Below are 26,755 nucleotides of genomic sequence, written 5' to 3'. Positions count from 1 at the left end.
CCTGTGGATCACACACATTCTTGTTGCTGTGCTAGCTATAAAATAATCTTTGAGTTCAGTGATGAAACTTTATGATGAACTGCAAACTGTGGTCTTATGATATCTTTTTACCTTTATTCTTTCAGAGGTTCAGTCTGTAATCACATTTATGTACACATATTCTATATTTACAGAATCCTAGTAAAAAATGGCAGACTAGAATAAAGTTATCACTGGCTATACACAGAGAGATCTGCATGAAGAATGTATACAATGAAGATCGACAGGAATTAACTCTCAAGGTGTGTTTTAACTTTATATATTATTTTACTTATTTTAAAACTTGAAATACTTCAGTACCATTATGATTCTGTCATTTCAGATTAGATGTTCCCATGTGAATGTCTAACTTTAATTGAATTGTACTGTTTTGAATTTTTTGAATTTTTTTTTACAATTTTTACATTGTTACTTTAGCGGTTGGAATGAACAAGGGTCGTTCACAAATCATCAAATATAAATCTTCCTTAAGTTATATAATAAAATGGAATGATATCAAAATTTTTAGTGAACATTTTTTTCCTTTTTAGGGAAAGACCGTTCTAAGTGAACACTTAATGAACCATGCCTTGGTGAAAAATAAGGTAAGAGTATATCACACATATAACCTTTATTCACAAGGATAGTGCAGTTGTTGTCAAATTATAAAAAATTGAATCATATTAACACCCCACCAAACTAAAAATTATAGAATTTTATGAAAAGAATTCAAAGACTAATTGACACTATTGTAGTTCCTTTTACCATAAAAGTAAAAGAAAATTGTCTATTAAAAAACTGAACTTCAAAGACCAAAAATTATTAGGAAAACTCTTAACATGTCAAAAGATAATACAAATAAAAAAAAATAATGTCATGTTTCTTCTTTCATATGTTTAACAGGAGTTTACAGAGAGATTACTGAATAATTCTGTGTGGAAGTATGTAGGAAATATAACCAAAGGAATGGATCTAGCAGAACAAAATATTTTCTGTCTGTTGACACATTATTTTACTCTGATGTCAGAGATTCCAGGGGAGAGAACCCTACTGACACCACTAAAGAAAATAGCACTAGAGTCTACCAGTATGGTGGTGAGTGTTGTACGGAACGTGCAAGGACTGTATAGCCAGTAAAGGGCGTTAAAAACTTTATTTGTCGAAGGGGTTGTGTCATGGCATCTTTATCAAAACATGGATTTCTCATATCAAATTAAGTTGCTTGAAAGAATCTGAAATCCTTATGGTTAGTTCAATTCTCAGTGATTCAGTGTATTCTTCAACATTGTTAGAAGTATGGTACAATGTGTTATATTTTTAATTTAGCCCTAATAACCCTGTAAACTTATCTTTTTGACAAAGGATATTTTGTGTTATGTATATAGATACGCTTTTGAGTCTGAAATAAAGATCATCTTATCTAACATCTGTACAAATGGAAGGACCGGATAGTATGAATTTAAGTTTTGTTTAATCTTTTACTTTATAGGGTTCATATTACCCAACTATGCCACAGGACGACTTTATAGATTTACAGAAAGCTCTTGCTGCAGAAAAAACAAAAAACCCAGATGATTACGACCTTGCATTTTATAGTAAGTAGATGCCCCATCATATCTTTCATGCAAATTCCAAGATGTTCCAAACAAAAATCCATACCCATTGAAAAATGCTGTTCAAGGAAACCTCATACTCCCTAAATCAAAAATAGAACTGTTTAAAAAATCTTTTATGTATTCTGGACCATTCTTGTGGAATAATTTGCTTATTTCTTTAAGAAACATTACAAATGTTAACTCTTTCAAATACAAAACAGCAGATTATATATTTAAAATTAACCTGTTTAAAAAAAAAATGAATACTGATAATTTCATCATGTTTGTTTTTTTCATAACATTTTTTGAATTAAGCTGTATTGAACATTTTTACTTGACTAATGTATGCTTTGTACATGTATATGTTTGCATTTTTGTTTATGCTTTTCTATGATGATCAAAGGCATCAGGGAAGATAAGTTATAATGCTAACTGAGTATTTCTTTTAAAATAAAGTATTGTTGTACAATGTCAGACACTCAAGTCAATCCATGTGTTCGTAGATAGATGTTTTTGTGTTCTGTTAAATTGTCCCTTTTAAAATTGTTATGCGATGATGACTGATGTACCCATATTTTGACTATTTTATTAATTGTGACTGTTTCTTTAACGCATCATGTAAATATAACTGAATTTGATGAGACTGTTATTAAAGAGAGAGGGTTAGCGCTATAGAACCAGGTTTAATCCACCATTTTCTACATTTGAAAATGCCTGTATCAAGTCAGGAATATGACAGTTCTTGTCTATTCGTTTTTGGTGTGTTTTGTTATTTGATTTTGCCATGTGATTATGGACTTTCCGTATTGATTTTCCTCTGAGTTCAGTATTTTTGTGATTTTACTTTTTACAAACAAGTATTAAGCAATCTAATGTAATGATCTTCTCATTAAATCAGCTCTTTAAAGCCGGCAACTGTTGTACAAAGTATTGCTTAGGTTGGAAGTAGGTTCCATTGTACTAATGTATGTGGATAAAATGAGAAGGAAGCATAAGTCAACCCTATGAAAACTTTGAGGTATTTCCTCACATAAATGAATTTGGAATTGCTTTGAAATGTTATAAAGATAAAGTAAAATTAAAAAATGTTGATATTTCTTAAAGCTATATTATACTAATTTTATTTTATAGGATGTCCAAATGGCCATGGATATGTTATTGGTAATGTGAGTACAAATTAATTGTTAAGTGGAGAAATAAACTGTAAATATTTGATTGTTGAAAATTTTACAATTGGTTGACTTATTCTTTAGGTGGAGATTACATTAAATGAAATCAAAACCCTTTTATATATTAAATCCTAAACAACCCATATCATGCAACTAGTATCATATACTCAAATATACAAGTAAAAAAAATCATCATTTCTGTTCATTACATGTTAAATAGTGATCAAAGTAGTGGCATCAGATATTTTGTATTATGATATCAAATTTTACAAACCTGTGTTATGTCCAGTAATGGCTGACAAATATGGATAAGGTTTATTGTATAGTATTTGGAAGGATTTTATTTTTATTTTAGTGTGGAAATCCTCAAGAGATTAAAACCTGCAGAGGTTGTGGAGAGAAAATAGGGGGAGAAGGTCATAAATTGCTGGCCGGTAATGTCAAGGATACTGGGTATGTTGATAATAAAAAGAACGTGAAGTAAACATCAATGAGACATCAGCAAAACAATGAAAAAAAACCAAAGCATCTAGTTAGTGGTTGGCAAAGATTGCTGTCTATCATATGTGTTTTTGGAAAATGACGCGTCAGCGGCATTCTTCCATTACTATTGACCGGAACAACAGGAAGTCGATTATTGCCTCCGCCTACCGCACTTGGTTTCATATTTACTATTTTACAAACTAACTGGTATCTGCTTGTATTCCGCTACACTAGAACAAAGTGTGTTAGTCGGACGGAAACCAGTTTACATACTTTATTTTTTTTAGTACAGCAAAAATGTTGACATGTCCATAGGAAGTCTTGTATAGTCCGTGCTTTTATTCTCAACAATTGGACCTTCCAGTGGGGATGCGCACTAAATAGTACAATTAGCAAGAAATAAGAGAACAAGTTCAATATTCGCGGCGAGGTTGTTTGTTTACATTCCGCCTTCTTTGTTATTGATATTGTAGAGGGCGCTCTTATGATTTTTCAAACTAATTATTTTAACTCGTTCATATTAATAAGTTATTACATTTAATACCAAATTAAAAGTGATAAATATAAAAACTAAACCTTTCATTACAAATTTCTCCTTTCTGTTCAATGCATTTAGAATTTGTAAACTACAAAACGTAATCGGTTATTGTTCATTCCGTTTTGATGTTTCATACCGACTTAAAATTGGTTTGTATAAGCTTAGACCCTTCAAACATTAATGTGATAGGTATATTAAAGACTGTTTTACAAAAGGATGGAACTTTTTTATTTTCAAAATCGTATTATAGTGATATCTGTCATGTACGGATTTCGACTTTCACCGGTTAATTTCTTCTTTTACACGTGCGTTTTAAACTTCCTTTCAAAACACCGCAAAGTTTCAAAATTGTTTTTTAAGTGAATTAAACTTATTTCACCAATCATGAAGCGTTCTAGAATCATTTTAAAACAGTTTCTACTTCTGTTTGATGATCGAAAACAGGGTTTCTCAAGAAAATACCGTAAACGATCGCAGAGGATTTGAAATGTTCAACTCAAATCGGCACCTATTTGAAGTCAATTTGGCATCCAATAATATTTGTTATAATATTTTCTATTCAATCAACTTATAACTTTTACAAAGTACATAGTTAATTAGTTGTTGTGTATAAAGGTAAACAACGAAGCCCTTACCCAAGCTGTTACTTAACAATAAAACAATTACTGAGAAAAATAAAATGGAAAACTATAGTAAGTAAGTAAGTAAGTAAGTAAATTATTTATTATAGTGACATGTGTAAATTATGTACAGATTATAAACATATGATATATGATAAATAGTAATACACCCGGCCCAATGGACCTATAAGTCACCTCAAATAAAGTAAAAAAATTATTAAACAATTATATCACGTTCTAATCTTTCTTTGACGTAAAAAATTTCAAAAATATATAGACATAAAAATATTTGTAAACAAAAATTTAAGCTTTAAATATGTAAAAAAAAAAAATTAAGTGTTATATAACAACTGACGTCTGATATGAAATGCACCAACTATATATTTTGCTAATTTTCTTATGTGGAAAGACATTAAAATGTTCAATTTGTCAGCATGATTCAAATCTGTGAAATTTTCCTCAATTAAAAGTTTACCAAAAAAGTTAACTCGACATTCAATATACAATGGACAATCAAACATGAAATGGAACTCAGTTTCAGTTTCTTGGTTTTTACAAAATATACATAGTCTTTCTTCCACACTTTCGTTTGAGTATCTACCAGTTTCCACTCTTAATGGTAAAATTCCACTTCTAAATTGCGCTAACTGTGACCGCTCAATTTTATTCAAGTTCAAATTCACGTAATTTTCAGTTTCAAAGACTGTTTTAAAGTTCCTATATGTTCGTAATTTTGAAACGTCTTGGACGGAATTCCTCCAGATATCTGAATACAGATAAAAAATGTTAGTTTCAACCAAAGATAAATCGACCTCTGATTTCAGTTCGTAAAAATGTCCTAGTTCAAGCTGGTCTAGTATATCCTTTACTTCACTACACCAGTTACTTTTACAACGATCATAGGCAATATTGAATGCTAATTTGGTGATGCCGTTGTTGTCAAATCGAATGAGTCTATTCCAGTATCTCACCATATTGATCCAACGACGATACTGACCCGGGATCCAGCCGATATCTCCGTGTATAGCAAGGAGAAGTGCAAATCTGTGTACTCCTAAATAGTAACGAATAGCCCTGTTCTGAATATTGTCTATTGACTGATATTTTCGGTATCCTCATACACCAGATGAGTAATCAAGTATAGGAACAATACATGAGTTGAATAATTTTTCATATGATTTATATCCAAAGTCCTTCATATTATGGATTTTAGCAATTATATTCCCAAGCGCTCGTCCGCCACTTTTCGCAAGAAGATTCATATTTGACAAAAAACTGCCGTTGTAGCTAAATGTTATACCTAAGTATTTGTACTCGTTAACTAATTCCAACTGGTTCCTGCCCATGGTGAAATTAAACTCAGTTTGTTTCGATTTCCCTTTCCTAAAATGAATACATTTCGACTTTTCAGTGTTAATCAATACTCGCCATCGCTTACACCATTGGTGAAGTTTATCTAACATACATTGAAGGTCCAATTCCGATTTCGCTGATATGGCTATGTCGTCCGCATACAATAAGACTGACAATTTTCTATTATCTAAATCTATTCCTACGTTTAGATCGTTCAATTCCTTTACAAGATCATTGATAAATATTGAGAAAAGTGTCGAGGATAGATTGTCCCCCTGTTTCACTCCGGATTTACAGTCAAATCAGTTTGTAAGTTTGCCATTTAATCGGACACAAGACTCAGAATTCTGATAGATGCTTTTCACAGAGTTGTACAGTTTGCCATCAATGTTGTGTATGAGTAGTTTATACAGCATCATATCTCTGTCTATGAAGTCAAAACATTTTCTCAGATCAATAAACGTAACAAAGAGAGACTTATTGTTATGGACAATACTGTTCAGCGTGTAAATGTGGTCCTCACAAGATCCATTTTTTCTGAAGCCCTTCTGTTCGTCTGCGAGTATATCCTGATTTTCTAAATAATGCGTAATTCGCTTGTTAATGAAAGCACTATACAGTTTGCTTATACATGATAGCAGACTTATACCTCTGTAGTTCATAGGCAGTTGTTTATCTGAAGAATCACTACAGGGAATTTCAGAACACTGTATGGGATTTCATCAAAACCACTCGCAGACTTTGACTTGGCGTGCATAACGATACTGTTAACTTCATCTAGAGTAATGTTGCGGTTCAAATATTCATTCGGAGCAAATAAAGGGTCCTCCATATAAGATTCTAATTGGTACTTATGAGACTTTACACGATCGTAATGTTCATCATCAAACTCGTCACTGTTGCTTCCGTTGTATAAATTTTCAAAGTCTATTCGCCATTTATCAAACACCAACTGTTCATCTTTTACAATATTTCCCAATTCATCGACAATTTCAACTGGTATAGTTTTAGAATTTCTCAGACCAAGGTTTCAAATTTTCTCCCAAAAGTCATTAGGATTCTTCGTAGTCATTGATTCAATATCTACAGCTTTCATTCTCCTATAAGCTCGCTCAGTTCCCAGCAATGTTTTATCAAACATATCTCGTGCTTGTATATAGTTGTTCCGTAATCCCGCTCTAATTTTATGATTTGTACCTTTCCATCGAGTGAATTCTTTCTCCTTAATTGTCATTTTGTTCCAGAGGTCCATTAATTGTCCATTCCAATACGTTTTTTTCTGCTTAAAGCGTTTCTTTGAGCCGTTAAATTCAGATTTCGGGATTTTGTCTGTCATTTCCGAAAAAATAATTGAGCACAATTCGGTGTAAATTTTATCAACATTGTCCTGGGTTTCTCTGCAACGTTCAATCTGTTCTATCAAATTCAATAAGGCAGTACGTTTAATATCACTGGTCATAAAATCTAACGGGATCTGATTGAGTTTAAAACAAGAACAAGAGCTACATGTATCTTTTGTCTGTGTTGCGAGGAAGTGACGCGTGATATTGAATTTCGACACAATAGCTGAATGATCAGGTAATTTTGATTTACTTCCTATAAGATCATGTAATTTAAAGTCATCGACAATTGATTGGACCGTTAACACTCGAAAGTATTTAACATCTGTAAACATGTCCTGGGGGACACATATAAAGTCAACTACCGCTTTACCTTTCTTCGATATTGAAGTATAATTATCCCCGTCTGCAAATCTACCGACCAATACACAAAATTTTGATTCGTTTAGAAATTCTATAAATTCGTGACCATGCTGGTTTACACAATTGTCTATTTGGTTCCTTGTTGTAATTTCTTCGGCTTCAAACAGCATTTCAGACATGGATCCGATCCGCGAATTAAAATCACCAAGTAGGAAAATGCCATCACTGTCGCAGTTCATGTAAATTTGAGTAAGCAAATGTACAAAAAGCTCTGGGCGTCACGTCCTCTATTAGAATTTTCTGGAGGTAAATAGCATGAGAACACTAAGAAATTATAATTTGAAGAACGACTTTCTAGTTTAAGTCTGAGAACTCCGTCAAACAACTTGTCGATCACTGAAACTTTAAAAATTTCAAATATCCAGTCTTTAATAAGAATGCCGACTCCCCCTGAAGATTTAGGTGCATTTATGTGTATTTCTGATCTGTTGAAACCATACCATGAATAACCCTCCATTGAAATATTGATTTTCGCTCGTAAATGAGTTTCGCACACTGAAATAATATCACATTCAAGTGCGTTTATAATGCCTATTCTTAAATCAGAGTTTTCTCTAGTCCATCCACCAATATTAATGTGTCCGAGTTTAATAGATGATATGGGCCGGTTGAGGTGCTACATGTGCTCATTTTCGGTGTTTTCATTTTGCGGGTTTTCGTTTTGCTGAACATTGTTGTTCTTCGGTTTAATTCGACCATTTGCGTCCACTCGAAACGACTTTCCTTGTGGTAGATTTCTAAGAACAGTATGTGCGTTCATCTCAACTATCCGTTCTATGCGCGACTTGCTGCTTTTAATATAGACATTATTGTAATGTTCATTATCTTTTAACTTCATCTTGTTTCTTAAAACTCTGACTTTTTCTGCTGTGTTTCTGAAGCTTATTTTTACAATTCCAGGTCGGTCATTGAATCTGTTAGTAAGTCCAGTTGCAGCTATAACGTTGACATTTGAAAATACATCTTCTCCGAGAGCGCTACTAAGATTCTCTGCTTTGGACATCAAGTCCTCACCTTCCGTTACTGGAATACCGCTTGCGGTTATAGTTATCTCGTGATTATTTAACGGATTGATATGTAAATTATCTACTGAGTTCAATACACTGTTCCCGTTATCTGCGGAGTGAGTATATGAGTCCCTTTCAATAAATCTAACTGTCATGCCAAATAATAGCTAATTTTAGGTGTTTTTTTTCAGGACAGTTTAAACAACATCAAACCAACAATCCTGTAAAATGCTCAACTGGTTAAAAAATGCATAAAAAATGAATATTCAATACCTTTAATTCCTAAATATACCTCATATATATAATTAAAAATACATGTTCCAGACCATGAGTATTTGGACGGTATACGTATACTCGTACAGTCTGACAATACTCGTATGGTCGGACCGTATGAGTAAACATGTATGGTCCAGTACGAGCTAACCATTTATTCCAATCTTTATTTTTTATTTTTTATAAATTTTTATCATTACAATTAGTTTTAGATGGATCAAATGAATAATTGAACAATTGAATTTAAATATTTGTTTAATTGAATATCTGAATCCTATTTTGGTACTCTCTCCCATGGTGACTCTTACTACCACAATTAATGATAAATTATTTACATTTACATGTTTGCAGTTCATTCATGTTCCTTTGCATTTGCATTATTTTATAAAGTTACTAATATTCTAAAATTGTAGTTCCACATCATGTTAACTTCCGATAATGTAAATTTCTATGATCATAATTCAATTAATGTATTACTGATCAACAAGCTAAATAAAAGATATTAACATGATGAACAGATTTAATAAGCGTGAATTTTTGTATTAGTTAAAAAATTTCATTTTTATTCCAATTACTATTGGAACTTTTACATATTAATTTGAGAGTTTAGTTATGTTGAGCTGTAAATGAACTTTACATGCATTTGTAACTTATAAACTTAAGCAACTTCTTAATGATATTAATCAGATTATTTTGAAAAAGTACGCATACGGTCCAGACCGCACGCGTACGGTCCAAATACTCATACGGTCTGGAACATACACATTTAGTGGAGAAAAACAAAATGTACATGAACCCCCAAAAATGTGAAAGTAAATATTTTCAGACAATCCTTTCCTTAGGTACTTAACTCTTTTTGCTTAAGGTAGCTCCCGACACTAAGGGAGATAACAACGTTTTACTGATGTAAAACTGGTTCTCGTTAAAAAAAATTAGGATATATCGCCTATATATCTAGGTCACGGTAACAGTTCCAATGTCGTCTGTTGACAACGTGTGTAAACAACTTCTAAGTTACAGCCCATCGCTCAGAAGAAAGGAAGGTTTATCAGAAAGGATAAATGCATGCGTTCTTTTAAAATAAAGAATATGAATAGCTTCAACTTGAAAGTTCACACAGTCTTAAATGATTCTCAACTTATAAGATCATATGATATAGGCCTAAGTTTTTGGAAGTTGGAGAAATTCGGCGTCCGATCACAGACAGTGACTCTCCGTTTGACGAAACCTGGAAAGAAGGTCGAAGGATAGCTCTAGTTGATCACCTAGTGCAGAATAAGTTCGTTAAGATATAAAACTGTACCCTGCGGATACTGTCTGTGAACGGAAATACGACCGTCAAGGCTTGGACCAGGAGCCGAGGCGGAGGCCGTGGAGCATTTTGTCCATACCATATCGTTGTAGCTGCAGTGAATGTAACCTGCTTATCATACATATGTAACAGTGTTGAAACGAGGAAAGAAATGGAACTGGTGAATTGTTATCAATTCAAAAGCTGTACATGGTAAGAGTTCAATTTTCTCTTTAAACATTTTAATTTTACTGGGTGGAGAAGGTGTATGGTTTCATGTCTTGAATAAATGAACCTGCCCCACACCTCTCTTTTTCTTTCTTCAATTCCCCTCTATTATGGTCTGGGGTTTATGTGGTTTGAGGGTAAAAAGCTTTATTTTGAGGGGAAGTGCTGCTCAAATTTTTTATGAAGCTGGACTTAGTAATTTTCTGGAATTTTGCCCCTGGAAGTTATTTATCATTTTTGCAATGAACACAAAGACATCTATACATAAGGGACTTTTTAGTTTTGCATCCAAAAGGGGAGGATTCTTTTGTAAATACTTTTTTGGTAGCAATTATATAACCATAAATAAAATTAGAATTGAAAAAGTAAACAAATGCAGTCACAATGATTCATTCACAAAAATAATGTTTTACAAACTTAAAATATTAGTTTTCTTTATTTTATCATCAGAACTTTTATATTTAATAAGTCTTCTTTTGCATGTGATCAGAGACCAAGTGGTCTGATACCTTACATATTTAGTCATTTAAAACACCTAGAATAATGTGTAGAATGCAGAATAATGCATGAAGGCAAAAAAGAAAATCAAGAAGGAGGGGGGGCACCCACCCTCATTCCACATTATTAGAAATAAATATGAGTCTGTGATCTATAAGAAAATAGATAAACATGAATTCACAATCATATTATATAAATATAAATTGAAAAAATCAATTGTAATAAAATTATGAACTAAGTCTAAATAGTTTATAGTTTATCTAATTAACCAGTACATGTGCCATGATGTGCAGAATGACATTTCATATTATATTTTTCAGGAATGATACATGCAGGAATTTGTGCCACACATTTCAACAATTTCCTTAATGGATTGAATGTACTTTATGTGAATTCATCAGCCATACTTAAAAAGAAAAAGGAGAATGAAACTGGAAAGAAAATATTTGCAGTTGCAAAAGAATGCTGTAAATAAATTCAAAAGAAGAAACAGTTTTAAACATGGTTAATTTAATGAATAATTGGAAGGTAATTAAATCTTTAGTCATATAATTTCAAAGTTGTTTTTTTATAATTTTCCTAAGTGGATATAAAGTATAATGAGGACCATAATTATATTCATATTTGCACTTAAGCAGTCATAAAAATGATTTAAAAGATCTTGGAAATAATTTCAAGTTTAGGGTAAATTTTTTAAATCAATTTTGTGGTAAAGCATTGTTATATATATACTTAAAGACTTTTATGTATAAAACATGTCAGAATTTGTTTCAACAAAAAATATTGAACTAGAATTAGTAACATTTGTATTTATTAAATGAAATCTATATTAATGTATAATTTCAACAAATTTAATGAAACCTATTTGGTTTTGAAAGCCTTTTTACATATTATTATTACAAATTTCATTGTTAACCGTCTGAGTTTCCAGTTAATTTTAAATGTAATATGTTTCAGCTATAGTATTTGAACACTGCATGCACTTTCATTTATATATATTTGTAAATTTTGTTACTACTTTTTTTCATTAGGTTGAAGCTAGTTTTGTTGCAGAATGGCAAATGTTTGGTACTGGTTGAAAGTATGAAAGTGATACAGGTAAATTTAAAGAATTTAGGCTTAAACTTTATTAATAGTAAAGATATTCCCAAATGTCAAGGTGAAAGTGGACATTGTAGATTCTAAACAACCATGTGAAAGCAACAGTCTTCTATGGTGAGAGGATGCCATACTTAGCAATGATCTTGTTATTATATGGAATATGATTTTTTTTCTTTTTCTAAGTTTCAATGTGAGTGGATTTATAGTTTTTTCATTAAAAGAAATGGCTTTTTTTATCATTATTTTCATTATTTTGATATTGAACAACCAACATTGATAACAAGTAATTTAAATCTCTCACTTATCATAAATCTATATAACATAAATTTACTTATTTAAGTTTTTTTTATATTTGTTATCAATTGTAGGTCCCATGGTAATCATTTAACAGCAGGTTTTTAACAGCAGTTATGCAGAAAAATGAAGGATGGCTGTCAATGGTAAATACATACATTTTAGGATGATTACATGTAGTTACCTTTGAGAAAAAACTTGAGGTTTCATTTGATACTTTTTAATCTAATAATGGTGTTTTGCAGGCATTTATAACATTTCTTTTTGGACAATATATTTAGTAGACTCAACTATAAAATGAAGGATCATGTAAACTTGTACACATATGTCACTGACCTACATTTTCCACTTCATTGACTTTGGTAACATTAAACATCCAATTTCATATACAACAAAGGTATATCTCAGCAACTAAAAGGTGTCAGATCATGCAAACTTATATATACACTCTCAGAGTCTCAGTTAGTAACTCAGCTTCCAGGCAAAAGAAGGTCACAGTGATTCACATTTTACACTATTGATTTGTACTGTATTTTATAATTCAAATACAAAGTATATTATCAAGACTGCAATTGGTTCTTATGTGCCAAAATTATGAAAATGAAGATAACTATGTGATGTAGATTACTTCTGTTTATCACAAACTTGGTCACATGCTGTATATGTAAATTTATACCAAAAAGAACAGTTCAACTGTATTGATTTAAGGTAGACAGTAAAGGTCACACCTATTAAATATACATGTAGACCTTGAATTTGCATTGGAAACTATGATGCTGCCTATAGCATATATATTGTCAAGTGTCCAAAGTGTCATTGTACACATAACAAAAACCACTCAAAAGGATGTCCATCATATGCAGAAGCAATATAAAATGCATACCCATTAGCTGACCTAATTATTGCAATCACTTCAAAAACCTGGCCATATATCATATTACAAAATGTATAAAACACTTAAGGAGTACCTTTGTTAGTCAGGTATAATATAATCTTTTTAAATTGATTATGTAATGCATGATTGGATTAATTTTGCACTCACTGAAATAATATATAGATTAAGTAGTTTATTTGTATATATTACACCTTTTCATTACAAATAAATAAATTAACCTTTCAGGTAAATGCAGCATCAGAATATTCCCCAGGAAAGTTTACCCAGAGAGTTTGGGAAAGTATGAATAAAAAATTAGAGAGGGAAACAGATAACCAGAAAACAAAGATTTTAAAAGAAAAGAATTGCCACTAATAGTAATATGATATATCTGACTGGGAGCAACATGTACTATTCAATATAGAAGGATTGACAATTTTGACTGAGAACAAAGTGAACTTTAATAATGCTATGACTATCAATCAATACTTGACTGAATCAGAGGAGTAAACTATTTACATATTTGTAAATATAACAATTATATGTTTGCTTGATTATTGAGGCATTCAAAATAAAGAAAGTTGAAAAACCTTTGAAAAAGTTATAATTTCATAATTTTTTGGTTATGTTACTATGACAACTGAAATATATAATGTATTATCATTATGCTTCATCAACTTAAATCATTTATGGTGGAAAAGGTGACAGTCTTTTTATCCATTTACTTGTATGACTTATCTCAATAAATTAAAAAAAAAAATATTTGGTGATTTTTGCTAACTTCTGACTAATTTATTTTGCTCATTTAATACCACAGTAATGCTAATGTAAGCTGCATTATAATGTATCATAGTATTTGTTCACATTTACATAGAAGCCATGTGTTGTTGCTCTAAAATCATGGGATTTGATCTTCTATTGTCTGTTTGGTTGTAACTCCTGCACATCAGAACAATGCACAAACTTGAATTTTCCAACTTCGTGTCCTGTTGCCATGGTAACCGTTGTTCATAGAAACAAAATAATTGTTCTCATTTCATTGCCTTGTGAAACTATTATTCTGTGAAAGTTTAACAAAGGATATGACAAGTTTGGTCACCGATGATGAATGATATACAAAAAACTGCTGTTGATCACTGTTATGGTGCAAAAAATAGTCTGGTGACCCATATTTTTTTTGATTTCTTTTCAAAGCTCATTGTAATGACCATCTTATGTCAAATTTAAAAAAATATTCATTGGACCATTTTTTTGGAAATTTAAGAAAAATAGAAATTTTTAACAAAATCTGTGGTTTTTTTTGGTAGTGCAATGTTGATGAAATTGGAGCTGAAATCAATTAAAATGAATAAAACTGCCATTATTTGTGTTTTATTTTCATTTTAAATAATAATTTTGTAATAAATGTAAAACAAACCTTTCAAAATACTTTCAAAGGCTTAAAAAAAAATCCAGAGTTTCTACATCAGGTATGTTTTTATGCATACACGTGATATACCAACTTTGGCGACCGTTACCATGGAAACGAGTCTGGTGACATACTATTTTTAACTCAAATTTTTATAGAGGCCATTGCATAGTATATGTATGCAAATTTTAAAAAAAATTCAATGGGGGGGAAAAAATTGCTATATCTGAAGGGTGCCACCTTAAATACTAAAAACAAATCTGGCAACCCCTTTCTCATTTTTACTCTTTTTGCTTAAAATACTGTTAAAAATATATATTTAACATGGGTGACAAATTGACTATATAGGGTGTCGATTTGACCAGGTGCCAATTTAACCAGGTGCCGGTTTGACTATAATTTTTTTAAATTACCTGAGTTTCATTAGACCTTTGATAACAGTACCAAAAAGATTATTTAAAATTAATTAAAAATTTTTGAGAGAAGGGACTATGTACCAGTGAGAAATATACAAGCCTTTCTACGGTATTTATTTGTACAATTCAGGTAGTCTTGACCTATTCATTTGTCTTAAAAAAAACAGTCACTTCACACACACACATATATACGAATATCAATTATATGCTTACAAGACATGTTGCATTGTTAAATTAATTACGGTATGTGAAAATCAAGACTTGCATAAAAAATATCCCAATATTAGAGACAGTGGCGTCATTTTTCCTCAGAGCTTTCAGCTCTTTGATTCATTTATTGTTTTAGCATAAAGCTGACAATTGTTTCACAATCTAACTAAAAGGTATGGTTTTTGTCATTGTTGAAGGCCTTACAGTCCCCATAGTTGCTAAAATTAAGGTTCTTTTGGTAGACCATTGACTTATTGACAGTCATACCACATCTCCATATTTTAATATTTATATATAGATCAACATATAGTTCATAGTAGACTGGTTTCCCCTAAATGTGACCCACCAAAGTAGACTTATTCCTAGGTTGGTACTTACACCTGAAATCACCCAAGTTTTTGGGGTTAGCACTGCTCAGTTTAGTTTACTTAGTTTACTATGTTGTGTGTTGTGTCCTGTTAATTGTATTTTGGTCTTTTTGCTTTTAAGTCATGGAATTGTCAGTTCATTTTCAACTCATGAGTTTCAATGTCTCTTTGGTATCTTTCATCTCTCTGTAGGCAGATGCCTCTACAATATGTCCGTTTAATGGTTCATTGTGTATCAGTAGTTTTGATTTATTCATTTTATGAAATTGAAAATTTAATACAATCACTTAAAAAAATTAGACTTCAAATTCAACAGTAAGATTAAATATTCTAATGCAGCAATGTTTGTAACGTTCATTTTGATTGGATAATGTCACTTTTTTACATGGCATCAATTGACAATTGATGCTATGGGATGTACACGCAAGCACAGACGGCATATGACAGATTTTAATTACATGTTTTAACGTTGTTTTCTGTCAGTTTCATTAGAATGGAGATAACAATATTGTATTTTTAGCTCCGACGGCATCAATTGGGGATTTGATGGTCGCAAATACCTGTTTACTGTCTCCACTAACACGTCGCCAGTAAACTTAATTTGCGACCATCAAATCCCCAATTGATGCCGTAAGAGCTAAAAATACAATATTGTTATCTCCATTATAATGAAACTGACATTCTCCTAAGTAATGAAAAAAATATACCTGTTTAAGTAATATTTTATATGATTCTTATGTTATCAGAGTTGATAGAACAGAGACAGGACATACATTAGGAAGAGCATCCAAATTAGACCCTGTAACTGGACCAGAAAGGAAGTTAAACAGAACATCAGTGGCAGTTCTTAGACTGTTGACACATATCTCTATGTATTTGGGAGCAAATATAAACCTGCAGGTAAATATTGTTGAACTGCCTAATAATAAGATGTAGAATGGATAACAGGAATTAACCATAAAAAAGTATTGTTGCTCTATTGCAGTATCAACCATATCTAGTAGGCATCATTGTACATGTCAATGACACATTATGATTCACAATTCCTTCAGCCTTTGATACACAGTGGTTAAACATAAACCTTGCTGACATCTTTTTCATTTAATCTTTGTATAGATATACATTTTTATCTTCATGTGATATACTTTTACATTTTTCTAGGCAGTTTGTCAGTCCATCAAACCTAATATAGAGGAAACTGAAGTTTGCGGTTATATACTGGAACACATTGACCTTGATTTGACCTCTCTACAAAATATTCTGGGTAAAAATAGAGATGATGTCATGTTGCTGATGCACTATCTAATGGTACAGATCATGGTTAGTCATACAGCAGCTGTTATAGGTAAGATCTAAAGTAATCATGGTTCAACAAAAACTTTGAGAGAAAAATTTTCTACCAATAAGCACTACACGAAAAGGCAGATTTACAACAATTTGGACAGTCATGTAAATGTTTGACAAATGTAACTACTTTTCTGCAAGAAATATTTGCGGACCTGCTAATGTATATGTAAATGTATTATTCCTTTGACATTATTTAAGAGGTAGTCAAAGATATGCTAAAGATAATTATTTTATTTCCATAGCTTTAGTCATTCTCCAAAGATATGTAAAGATAGGCCATAGATTTACATGCACTTTTCAAGATAGGAGATATATGCAAAGTTTAAAATATGCATAACTGATTTACAGTGGTGTGGGCAGTTTTGAGAGACCGCGGTTTATAAAACATTTACAACCAATGTAAATGCTGACAAATGTTTGTGTTATATTTGCAAACGTTTGTCGATATCGTTCATGTATGTAAAGATATGTATTTTATTTACTTACACTTTCCAGTATTATAGTTATTTTGATAAATATTGATATTTGCAACACATCTTTACAGACGTATGCAAAGCTTTGAGAGACCGCGGTTTATAAAACATTTACAACCAATGTAAATGCTGTCAAATGTTTGTGTAATATTTGCAAACGTTTGTCGATATCGTTCATGAATGTGAAGAAATGTATTTTATTTACTTATACTTTCCAGTATTATAGTTATTTTGATAAATATTGATATTTGCAACACATCTTTACAGACGTATGCAAAGTTTTGAGAGACCGCGGTTTATAAAACATTTACAACCAATGAAAATTCTGACAAATGTTTGTGTTATATTTGCAAACGTTTGTCGATATCGTGCATGTATGTAAAGAAATGAATTGTATTTACTAATACTTTCCATTATTATAGTTATTTTGATAAATATTGATATTTGCAACACATCTTTACAGACGTATGCAAAGTTTTGAGAGACCGCGGTTTATAAAACATTTACGACCAATGAAAATGCTGACAAATGTTTGTGTTATATTTGCAGACGTTTGTCGATATGGTTCATGAATGTAAAGAAATGAATTTTATTTGCTAATACTTTCCAGTATTATAGTTATTTTGATAAATATTGATATTTGCAACACATCTTTACAGACGTATGCAAAGTTTTGAGAGACTGCGGTTTATAAAACATTTACAACCAATGTAAACGCTGTCAAATGTTTGTGTAATATTTGCAAACGTTTGTCGATATCGTTCATGTATGTAAAGAAATGTATTTTATCAACTCCCAAAAAAATAGAAAGGGTCTTATATATTATAAGACTTTTTGGAGCAAATTTTAAGTATTGATGGTTTCAGAGACCGTGAAAATATTGAATTGATTAAGCAGATATTGTTCTTCCCGAATTCAATCCAGAACTTTTTGAAGTTATGATATTACAAGTGGCAGGGTGCTTTTTCAATGTCGGACCGATAATATTTTTTTCTATTTGAATGGTTAAGAAAATCTTCAAAGCTATTCTCCAGAACCAAGGAAATTATTTCTAACTTTAATGAGATTTTTTTAAGATCCTGCTGGTATAAAAAAACACAAATGCTTAAAAAAAAAAAAGTATTTATCTTTTCTTACAGCAGTAAGAATTCGATATGCTTGTTTGTATCAGAACGGAAACTTTAACTTATACGACGTTTGTGACAGTAAATTGATACTTTTTTTTTTATTTGTGTAAACGTCCAGCTGCAAATGCTACACCAATCTCAGTTGTAGGGAAAAATGCACTAATATAATAACACTGTACTAAATTGTAAGCAGCATTACTTTTTGTACTTCAAAATACGAAAAAAAATTAATTCAATGACATCATAATTATTTGAATGAACTCTAAACCAGAATAAATAATCTAATGATCATATCGATCAAATCGGTACGTTTTCTCAACTCAAGCTAAAGTACTTATATTGGTGTGGACTTGGAAAAAGTTAGTTTAGTTTCTGCTTATTTGTGATCTTTTTTCATTTAAATCAAGAGAATAATTGAATAATTATTTTATTTAATATAACTTAAGCCAAGGCGTGTGTTTTCAATGTAAAAAATAAATGCATGATCGTATGATTTGAAAATACACGAGTATGCACGTACATGTACATGTATTTTATCAGAATGGTTATGATAACAATTGAAAATGCCTAATAAAACAATAAAGAAATAGAATCAAGTATCCCTCAATAGGTGGTAAATATGTCACTTGTGTGTAAATTAATGGGTTTTCTCGACTGTGAAATGGTCCATCTTTTAGCACTACAGGGTTCCTTAAAAGGAAAACCGTATATGTTAATTACCAAAATTGATCTTATAACGCTAATTGGGTATAATAAAATCCAGACGTTCTAAAGAGATTAATAATATAAACATGTGCAAATCATGCCAATTATACGCAAGCCAAGCATATGGCAGATATAAAGACATCGGGGTTATTTCCATAATTTAACATGCAGTTTGTATTCATGAAAATGAGTTAAATACTTCGAAAAAGGCAAATAATTTAAAAGTTTACATGCTAGAAAATTAAAGAAGAAATTAGAACAGTAGCATTCAATTTGTATATTCTGTTGAGGATAAACACCATTTCATATTTAAAAGTAGAATGTACACGTTTACAAGCTTATTAACTAGAAATATGTTGAAATTATATACAGTAAAAGTATGTTAAATCAATTATCTTTTGTATATAAAAACATGCATTATCGTTTCCCCGCTTCTGCATGTTCTGATATATAGCAGGTTTCATAAATTTGATGCAAAGCAAACGATTTAACCTTTAAATTTGATATAATCTTTGTTTTTCGTGTTTCAACAAGAATAAAAATGACCAACATGAATGGAAAAAAAATACATCAATTTCCATAATCTTCCTTCTACTATACTGATTATACATGTATATATGAAAATATTTATTCAATTCAGAATAGTAATAGAAAATCGTTGTCCTTTTTGTTTTCCAATCTTGACTTTATCCCATTTAAAGATATAATGATCTCAAGAAATAATCCCGTGCAGTACATGTATTTGTTCCAATCGAAGGCTTCAAATTTTTAAAACATTTTCTTATCAAGATTAAAAACATTTAATTATTTCTAATTTAAAAAATGTTGTTGCAGAATGGTGTAAATGTTAATCGCCGATATCGAAATCTAACTCCATTTTGTCATAAGTAACAACATATTAAAATTTGAAATCCTTTGGATGAAAAATTCGAAGATTATCGAACGGAAACGATTGGAACAGCCCGCCCGCTCGTCTGCAGTACAACATTAAACCAATAACGGGACTGGAAATCCGTTAAAAAAACAGCAAGTCATAAATAAATGTAAAATACACCCGGTTTACTGTCATCCTCATATATATGTCGTATACTTGTTTTAAAACTGGTGTTTGTCTTTGAGTCTCTTTTTGTTTTTACTCAATGTCATCAGAAGTGTGTCGGCACTGATATAAGAAGACCGGACGGAAGGACGGACACCCTGTATTTCTATGTTCCCATCGACATACAACGACATCTTAAAATCATTTTCAATTTAGATTCATATTAATTTGCACTTTGGTCTACGGGGATGTGTGTGTTTTTTGGTGTTTTTAGATAGACATGATGAACAGGCCTGGAACAGCTGGTTGAAAACGCACCTTTTCACAAAGTGGGGAGACAAAACGACCCACAAACGATTAGCAAAGTTGCCGTTTTGTGGGTGGCATCTATGTCACAAAGGCGTCAGAAAAAGTCCGAGAGTATTCACAATCTCTTATAAGGAGTTTTCTTAGTATACAAGTGATGTAAATCAAAAGGGTTACTATTGCTTTATTTACATAAATAGAAATGTGGAATATACACAGCAACTGGCAAATTAACAACAATCAAAACCAAAGACATATAGATAACACGTGACTAATGCAGGATGGACAACAACATAGAGAATGGAAGTATATTTTACTGCTAATCTGTTACAGTATAGTTTTAGTAAAGATTCGTTGGTCTCTTGAATATGAAAGATAAAAAGTACAGTTGTATTTAGTATTGCAAGTATGAAATCTGTCAAATTATAAAATCACATGTTCACAACAATAGTCAGATTCAAGCTATAACAGCAACAAAGTGCAATCTCCTAGAACGTATTTGTTTGTCCTGATTAAAATCAAACCATTATGACATAAGGAGATGTGATATGATTGCTAATTACACAACTTTCCATCAAAGACTAAATGACGTACATATATATCTAAGATCTCCCAATTAACATCCCACTAATACTATGAACTGCTTATACAAAAAGATATTTTGTCACCAAATGATTTATTATAATTTATAAAATAGAACATCATTATGTATGTTAAATAAACTGTGTACTCTTGGCTAAAACTGGGATCATATTGCTTTACCAGTGTCCTTTCGACAGTTCGTCCCGCACTTGGTATACTAGTATACTATTAGGTTTATTTGGATGATTTCGTAGGATTATGTACAGTTTTTAAGCTTTAACTTTTAACAATGTACTTCAGATTCGCATCTTGTCATTTTTTTCTATTTTCGACAGATTGCTAAAGTTTGGCCTTTTGAAATGTATTGCGCCGGTTTATTTTTTAACCTATATTGAGGGTGCACATACATATAATAGTATATTCTCAGGTTCATTTTTCTTTAATGACTTTTCACAGACGACAGAATGTTGAACTTGGTGTTTTTGAGTAAACTTTTGCATTCAGTTTGCAAGGTTTGTCCGACTAACTACGCACACAACCCACACGTTTACATCATACAGAGTATCCTGTATCTTGTATTATATAAGGATGTTGATTTTCTTTTTAATTTTCACAACTAACAGAGTGTTTAACCTTTCTTGACTGCTGCACTAAATGTGTGTGTCAGACACAACAATTCAAATTGCACTGTATCGTCCAGTAAATGCATGAAATGTTTGCCACCGGACTTTGAGCAATCATCTATCAATCAATTCAAATTGTACCTCAATATCAATGTTTACCAAATTACGTTATTCCAAAACGTCACAAGTTTTCTGCAAAATTCTAAGCGTATCGGTCAACTTTGAAGTTATGTATATAAAAAACAAGGACGATGACATATGTGTTACTATATATATATATATATATATATAAGTACGTCTGAGTCAGTGACAACTCTACAACAGATGTATCCATCGGATCGCCATCAATGATGGTGATACATGGCTGTGTACATAATGTATATACAACTCGTCTAAACATCAACCCGACAATGTTAGATCTAACATTGTTGGGTTGATGTTTAGACGAGTTGTATATATATATATATATATACGAGTCTAAATTGAAAACTACGTTCAAACCTATATATATATATATATATAAGTGCCTATAAATAGCAGCACATGACATACAAATCTATGGGAGTGTGGATTAATCAGTACAGAGATTAATTCAATTACACAAATAAAATTATAGATTGCCTTACAATGTAATTTTAACACACTATTTAATATGTAAATATAAGAATGTTTAAAATATTTACAAAATGATGAAAATAAACGCAATATTTCGCTAGACCAACTAGCTTTATCAAGCATGCATCTATCCAGGTGAAATCGGATGTAGATGATAAGAAACTTTTGCAGCTCAATGTATATGTTGAACTTAGCTGCCTTGAAAATAAGAAAAATTTTTAAGAAAATTTTGCAGCTCAATGTCTATGTTGAATTTGGATTGAGCTGCCTTAAAAATAAAAAAATAAATAAATTTTTGCAGCTTCATGTATATGTTGCTCTTGGATTTAGCTGCCTTAAAAATACATAATTGGAAGTTGAAATTAGCAACGTCCATTGGCCGATATTACGGGATAAAAAGGACGATGCTTTGTTTTTAAATTATTCTTTATCTTTCCTGTATCTTTTCTCGTCTTTTTCGTTAAGACCATCAGGTTCTAAAGTGTGGAGTTGGTGGATCCAAAAGTTTTCTCTTCTCCTTCTCGCCGTGGTGTCCCACTCGGTGTTGACTTCTATAATTTGGAAAGTGACATTTTCAAAAGGATGTTTCGTAGAACGAAGATGTCTTGTGAGAGGACAGTTTTTGTTGGTTTTGTAAGATGAACGATGGTTATTAAGCCGAATATTAAATTTGTCCATTGTTTCTCCCACATACTGAATGCCACAAGTGTCACATGTTAATATATAAATTGACCTGTATGAAACAATCTGTATGGAATGTACACGGAATATAGTAGGAAAATTGCTTTGAATTCCTACCAGAAAAGAGTGATATTCCAGTCAGACAGTAGTAGGAATCCACACGGAAAATAGGCGAAAAATTTAAATTAGCAGGAATTTCTTAGTAGGAATATTGTATATTCCTACCAGGAATATGCAAATTAGCAGGAATAATTTGGTAGGAAAATAAAATTCCTACTAGAAAACCTGGTAGGAATTTTTCAAAATTCCACCCAGAAAAAAATATATTTTCTGGTAGGAATCTAAAAATATACAAAATGTAAGTGTATATTCAAAAATACACAACTGGGTCAAAGATAAGTTTGAATCTCAACAACAAAGAACAAAGGAAATTCATGGAATCAATTCCTTTTTAAAAAATAGACTTTTGAAATGTTTAAGGAAACTGCATGCAATATATGCAAGCTATAGAAAGTGTTATACATAAAGTACATGTAAATCTAAATTAGTTTAAAGAACAAATAATGAGTAAGATGATGCACTATTAATGAATTATTAATTGATTACTAAATACTTTTGGCAGGCAGATAAAAAAAATCATCTTGAATGTATAAGAATTACCTTTAGTCTTGATTATCCATATTTTCTTACATTTCTACATTGTTACGTTGTGTGACCCTATAGCTTGCATTATTGTATTCCAACACAACTTTTCAATCTTTCCCCTCCATTTTTTGAATTTGTGAACTGGAACTTGCTTGCATTTAACATTGCAAAATGTGTGTCATTTGCAAACAGGAATCCAGTTCAAGATAACTTTCCAGGTAGAAAGATTTTCTGGTAGGGAATTTATAAATAAATTCTGGTAGGAATCTTAAACATGTAGTAGGAAAATAAATAATCAACTCAGATTTTCAAATCAGAAAAAAATCTATACAGACTTTAACAATTCCACCTAGGTAGTAGGATTTTTGAAGTAGGAATTTAAAAAATCCAGTCAGACTTTTGTTCATTTTCCATGTCCGTCTACTTTCTATATAGAATCTTTGAATCTAGGTGGATTCCTACTTCATTCCTACTAGTGTCTGGGTGGAATCCTACTACTTATTTCGTACGGGTAGTTCTCCGTTTTGCAGTTGGAATTTGAGTAGATGGTATAATTTTGTTTAGTAACGGAGCTGATGAAAGAACTGCTTGTATTGGCAGCTTTACAACACAAACAATTCCTTCGACCACATTGTTTGTAGCAACCGGGCGATGGAGTAGGCTGCTTTACTAATACAGAAGTCACTAATTTGTCACGGATGTTTTTAGGTCTTCTGAAGGCCATGACTGGTGGTGATGAAAATACTTTTTTTAGATTTAAATCATTTTCTATAATTTTCCAATGCTTCTGAACAATGGATGACACATTTTTAAAATCAGGATGGTAAGTGAGTACAAGGGGTGTTCTGTTAGCTGCTTTATTCTTATCTTTGTACTCAAGAAGTTCTTGGCGACTAGTTTTGTTTGCTCTTTCGAAAGCGCTATCAATGATGTTGTTATTGTATCCTCGAACAACTAGATGTTTACGAAGTTGTCCAAGTCTAGCATCTTTCGTATTTTCATTTGAGCATATTCTCTTGATTCGTAATGCCTGGCTGAATGGGATACCACGGGAGCAATGTTTAGGATGGCAACTTTTTGGAGAAAGGAATTGATGTTTGTCCGTTTGTTTGGTATGAAGGTCCGTTATAATGGTTCCGTTCTTGATGTAACTCGTAGTATCGAGGAAGTTAATTTTCTCCATAGAGAATTCAGATGTAAATTTTATTGAATGGTGGAAAGAGTTACAGTGTTCTAGAAATTCATTAAGATGTTCTTGTGAATCTGTCCATTTGAAATCAATATCGTCAATGAATCGGAACCATGATAAGGGCTGATATGGAGCACTAGCCAAGAGGCGTTTTTCAAGTTGGCCCATAAATATGTTGGCATATGACGGTGCCATTTTTGTGCCCATACTAGTACCGTCTATCTGGAGATAGTGTTTTTCATTGAAAGAGAAGTTGTTATTCTCCAGTACTAGTTTGAGAAGTGTAACAAGGCACTCGGTAGGAGGATTTTTTTCACTACGAGTGTTCCATGCCTCTTCACACGCTGCTATTCCTTCGTCTTGTGGAATGTTGGTATATAAAGAAGACACGTCCATGGATGCAAGTATAGTATTGCTTGGTAAAGGATTGAGGCTTTCCATTTTCTTTAGATAATCAGTTGTGTCTTGAATGAATGATGGTAGTTCTTTCACATGAGGTCTTAGATGATGGTCTACAAATTCTGATATCTTTTCAGTTGGATGACTATTCGCTGATACAATTGGTCGACCTGGATTGCCCGTTTTATGTATTTTAGGCAACATATAGAATCGTCCGGCCTTTGCTTCGTTCTCAAGAGGTCGGAGATAATCAAAGGTATCATTGTCTATATGCTTGTTGTCGAACATCTCTTGTAGGATGGTGTTGATCCTTCGAATAGTATTAAGCGTTGGATCTGTGGTTAATTGTTTGTAAAAATTAGAGTTTGAAAGTTGGCGATTCCCCTCTGCTATATAATCTGTTTTATTCATGACAACCACAGCACCCCCTTTGTCGGCAGGTTTTATTACAATATCCTCTTGATCTTTTAATGCTTTCAAAGCTATACTTTCTGACTTGGGTAAATTATAATTTCTTGTATTTGTTATACAGGACTTTATATCAGACCTCACGTAGTTAATGAATGACTCCAAGTTATCATTTTTACTCTTTGGTGGTTTCCATGAACTTTTTTTCCTAAATTTTGGGATGGACGTGACTTCTTCATTGGTGTCAGTATCTGAATCTGTTAATCCGGCTTCTTCAAGGTTTTTCTTGCCCCTATTGTAGAAAAAATCTTTCAAGCGTAAACGTCTAGCGAATTGGTCTAGGTCTTCGTCTAGCTGAAAGTTATTTACAGTTGATGGGATGGGACAGAAATTTAAACCTTTACTTAAAAGAGATTCCTCAGCACGTGTAAGTTCTTTAGATGACAAATTTACAACAATGCTTTCAGGTTTTTGTTTCCGTCTTTTAAATTTTCTTTTTCTAGGGGTCTTATGGTTTGTTGTATTAATATCATTCATAGGCTGATTTAAATTGACAGTTTGAATTTTATCTCTTTGAAATTTATTTTTTTGTTTTTCTTTATGTTTCGATAGTTCAATTTTTTCAATATCTGCGAGCCGACGTTTAATTATTGCTAAATCGTCACGAGAAATGTTACTATTGTTGATGATATATGATATTTCATTTACAATTTGATTGTAATTTGTGGTTGTAAAAGAAAGTAACAGTTGAAGAAGCTGGATTGAGCAGTTAAACAGAATTTCATTCCAACGGCTCATGAATCTTTTGGATTTGTGTCCCGGTGCCTGGGGACTCACTTTGATGTTTAAACCTTTTGGTACAGTTTTACTTTGAATATAACTTTGTAAGTTTGATAAATGATGTTCAGTTTGTAGTTTCTTTTTAGTTAAAGATCTTAATTTCTTGAAATGCTGTGCGCTATCCATGTTGTAAAGATAGCGATAGATTTGAATGGATTACACAAACATGTGTGTAATGCGTGCTACTGGAGATAATAATATAAGTGCCTATAAATAGCAGCACATGACATACAAATCTATGGGAGTGTGGATTAATCAGTACAGAGATT

The 26,755-nt window shown here is 31.8% G+C and overlaps 1 protein-coding gene and 1 long non-coding RNA gene across 2 annotated transcripts in view; both read left to right on the top strand.

The window, feature by feature from the left end:
* The window catches only part of LOC134723091 (E3 ubiquitin-protein ligase rnf213-alpha-like), a 113,246-nt gene that overhangs the window by 66,069 nt on the left and 20,422 nt on the right, over positions 1–26,755 (top strand). Inside the window, exons 60-67 of the mRNA XM_063586731.1 lie at positions 174–281; positions 570–623; positions 922–1,113; positions 1,508–1,613; positions 2,745–2,779; positions 3,138–3,235; positions 16,254–16,407; positions 16,669–16,852. Of these exons, the coding sequence (XP_063442801.1) occupies positions 174–281; positions 570–623; positions 922–1,113; positions 1,508–1,613; positions 2,745–2,779; positions 3,138–3,235; positions 16,254–16,407; positions 16,669–16,852 (931 nt within the window). The remainder of the gene's footprint in view (positions 1–173; positions 282–569; positions 624–921; positions 1,114–1,507; positions 1,614–2,744; positions 2,780–3,137; positions 3,236–16,253; positions 16,408–16,668; positions 16,853–26,755) is intronic.
* On the top strand, positions 9,971–13,763 carry LOC134722106 (uncharacterized). The gene is made up of 5 exons (XR_010107966.1): positions 9,971–10,323; positions 11,157–11,364; positions 11,868–11,934; positions 12,306–12,377; positions 13,352–13,763. It is a non-coding gene; the product is annotated as an uncharacterized LOC134722106 (long non-coding RNA).

Source organism: Mytilus trossulus, chromosome 6, assembly GCF_036588685.1.
Source record: "Mytilus trossulus isolate FHL-02 chromosome 6, PNRI_Mtr1.1.1.hap1, whole genome shotgun sequence".
Lineage (NCBI taxonomy): Eukaryota > Metazoa > Mollusca > Bivalvia > Mytilida > Mytilidae > Mytilus > Mytilus trossulus.
The sequence above is the reverse complement of the archived record's forward strand: the minus strand, read 5'-3'. Positions and strand labels throughout refer to the sequence as shown.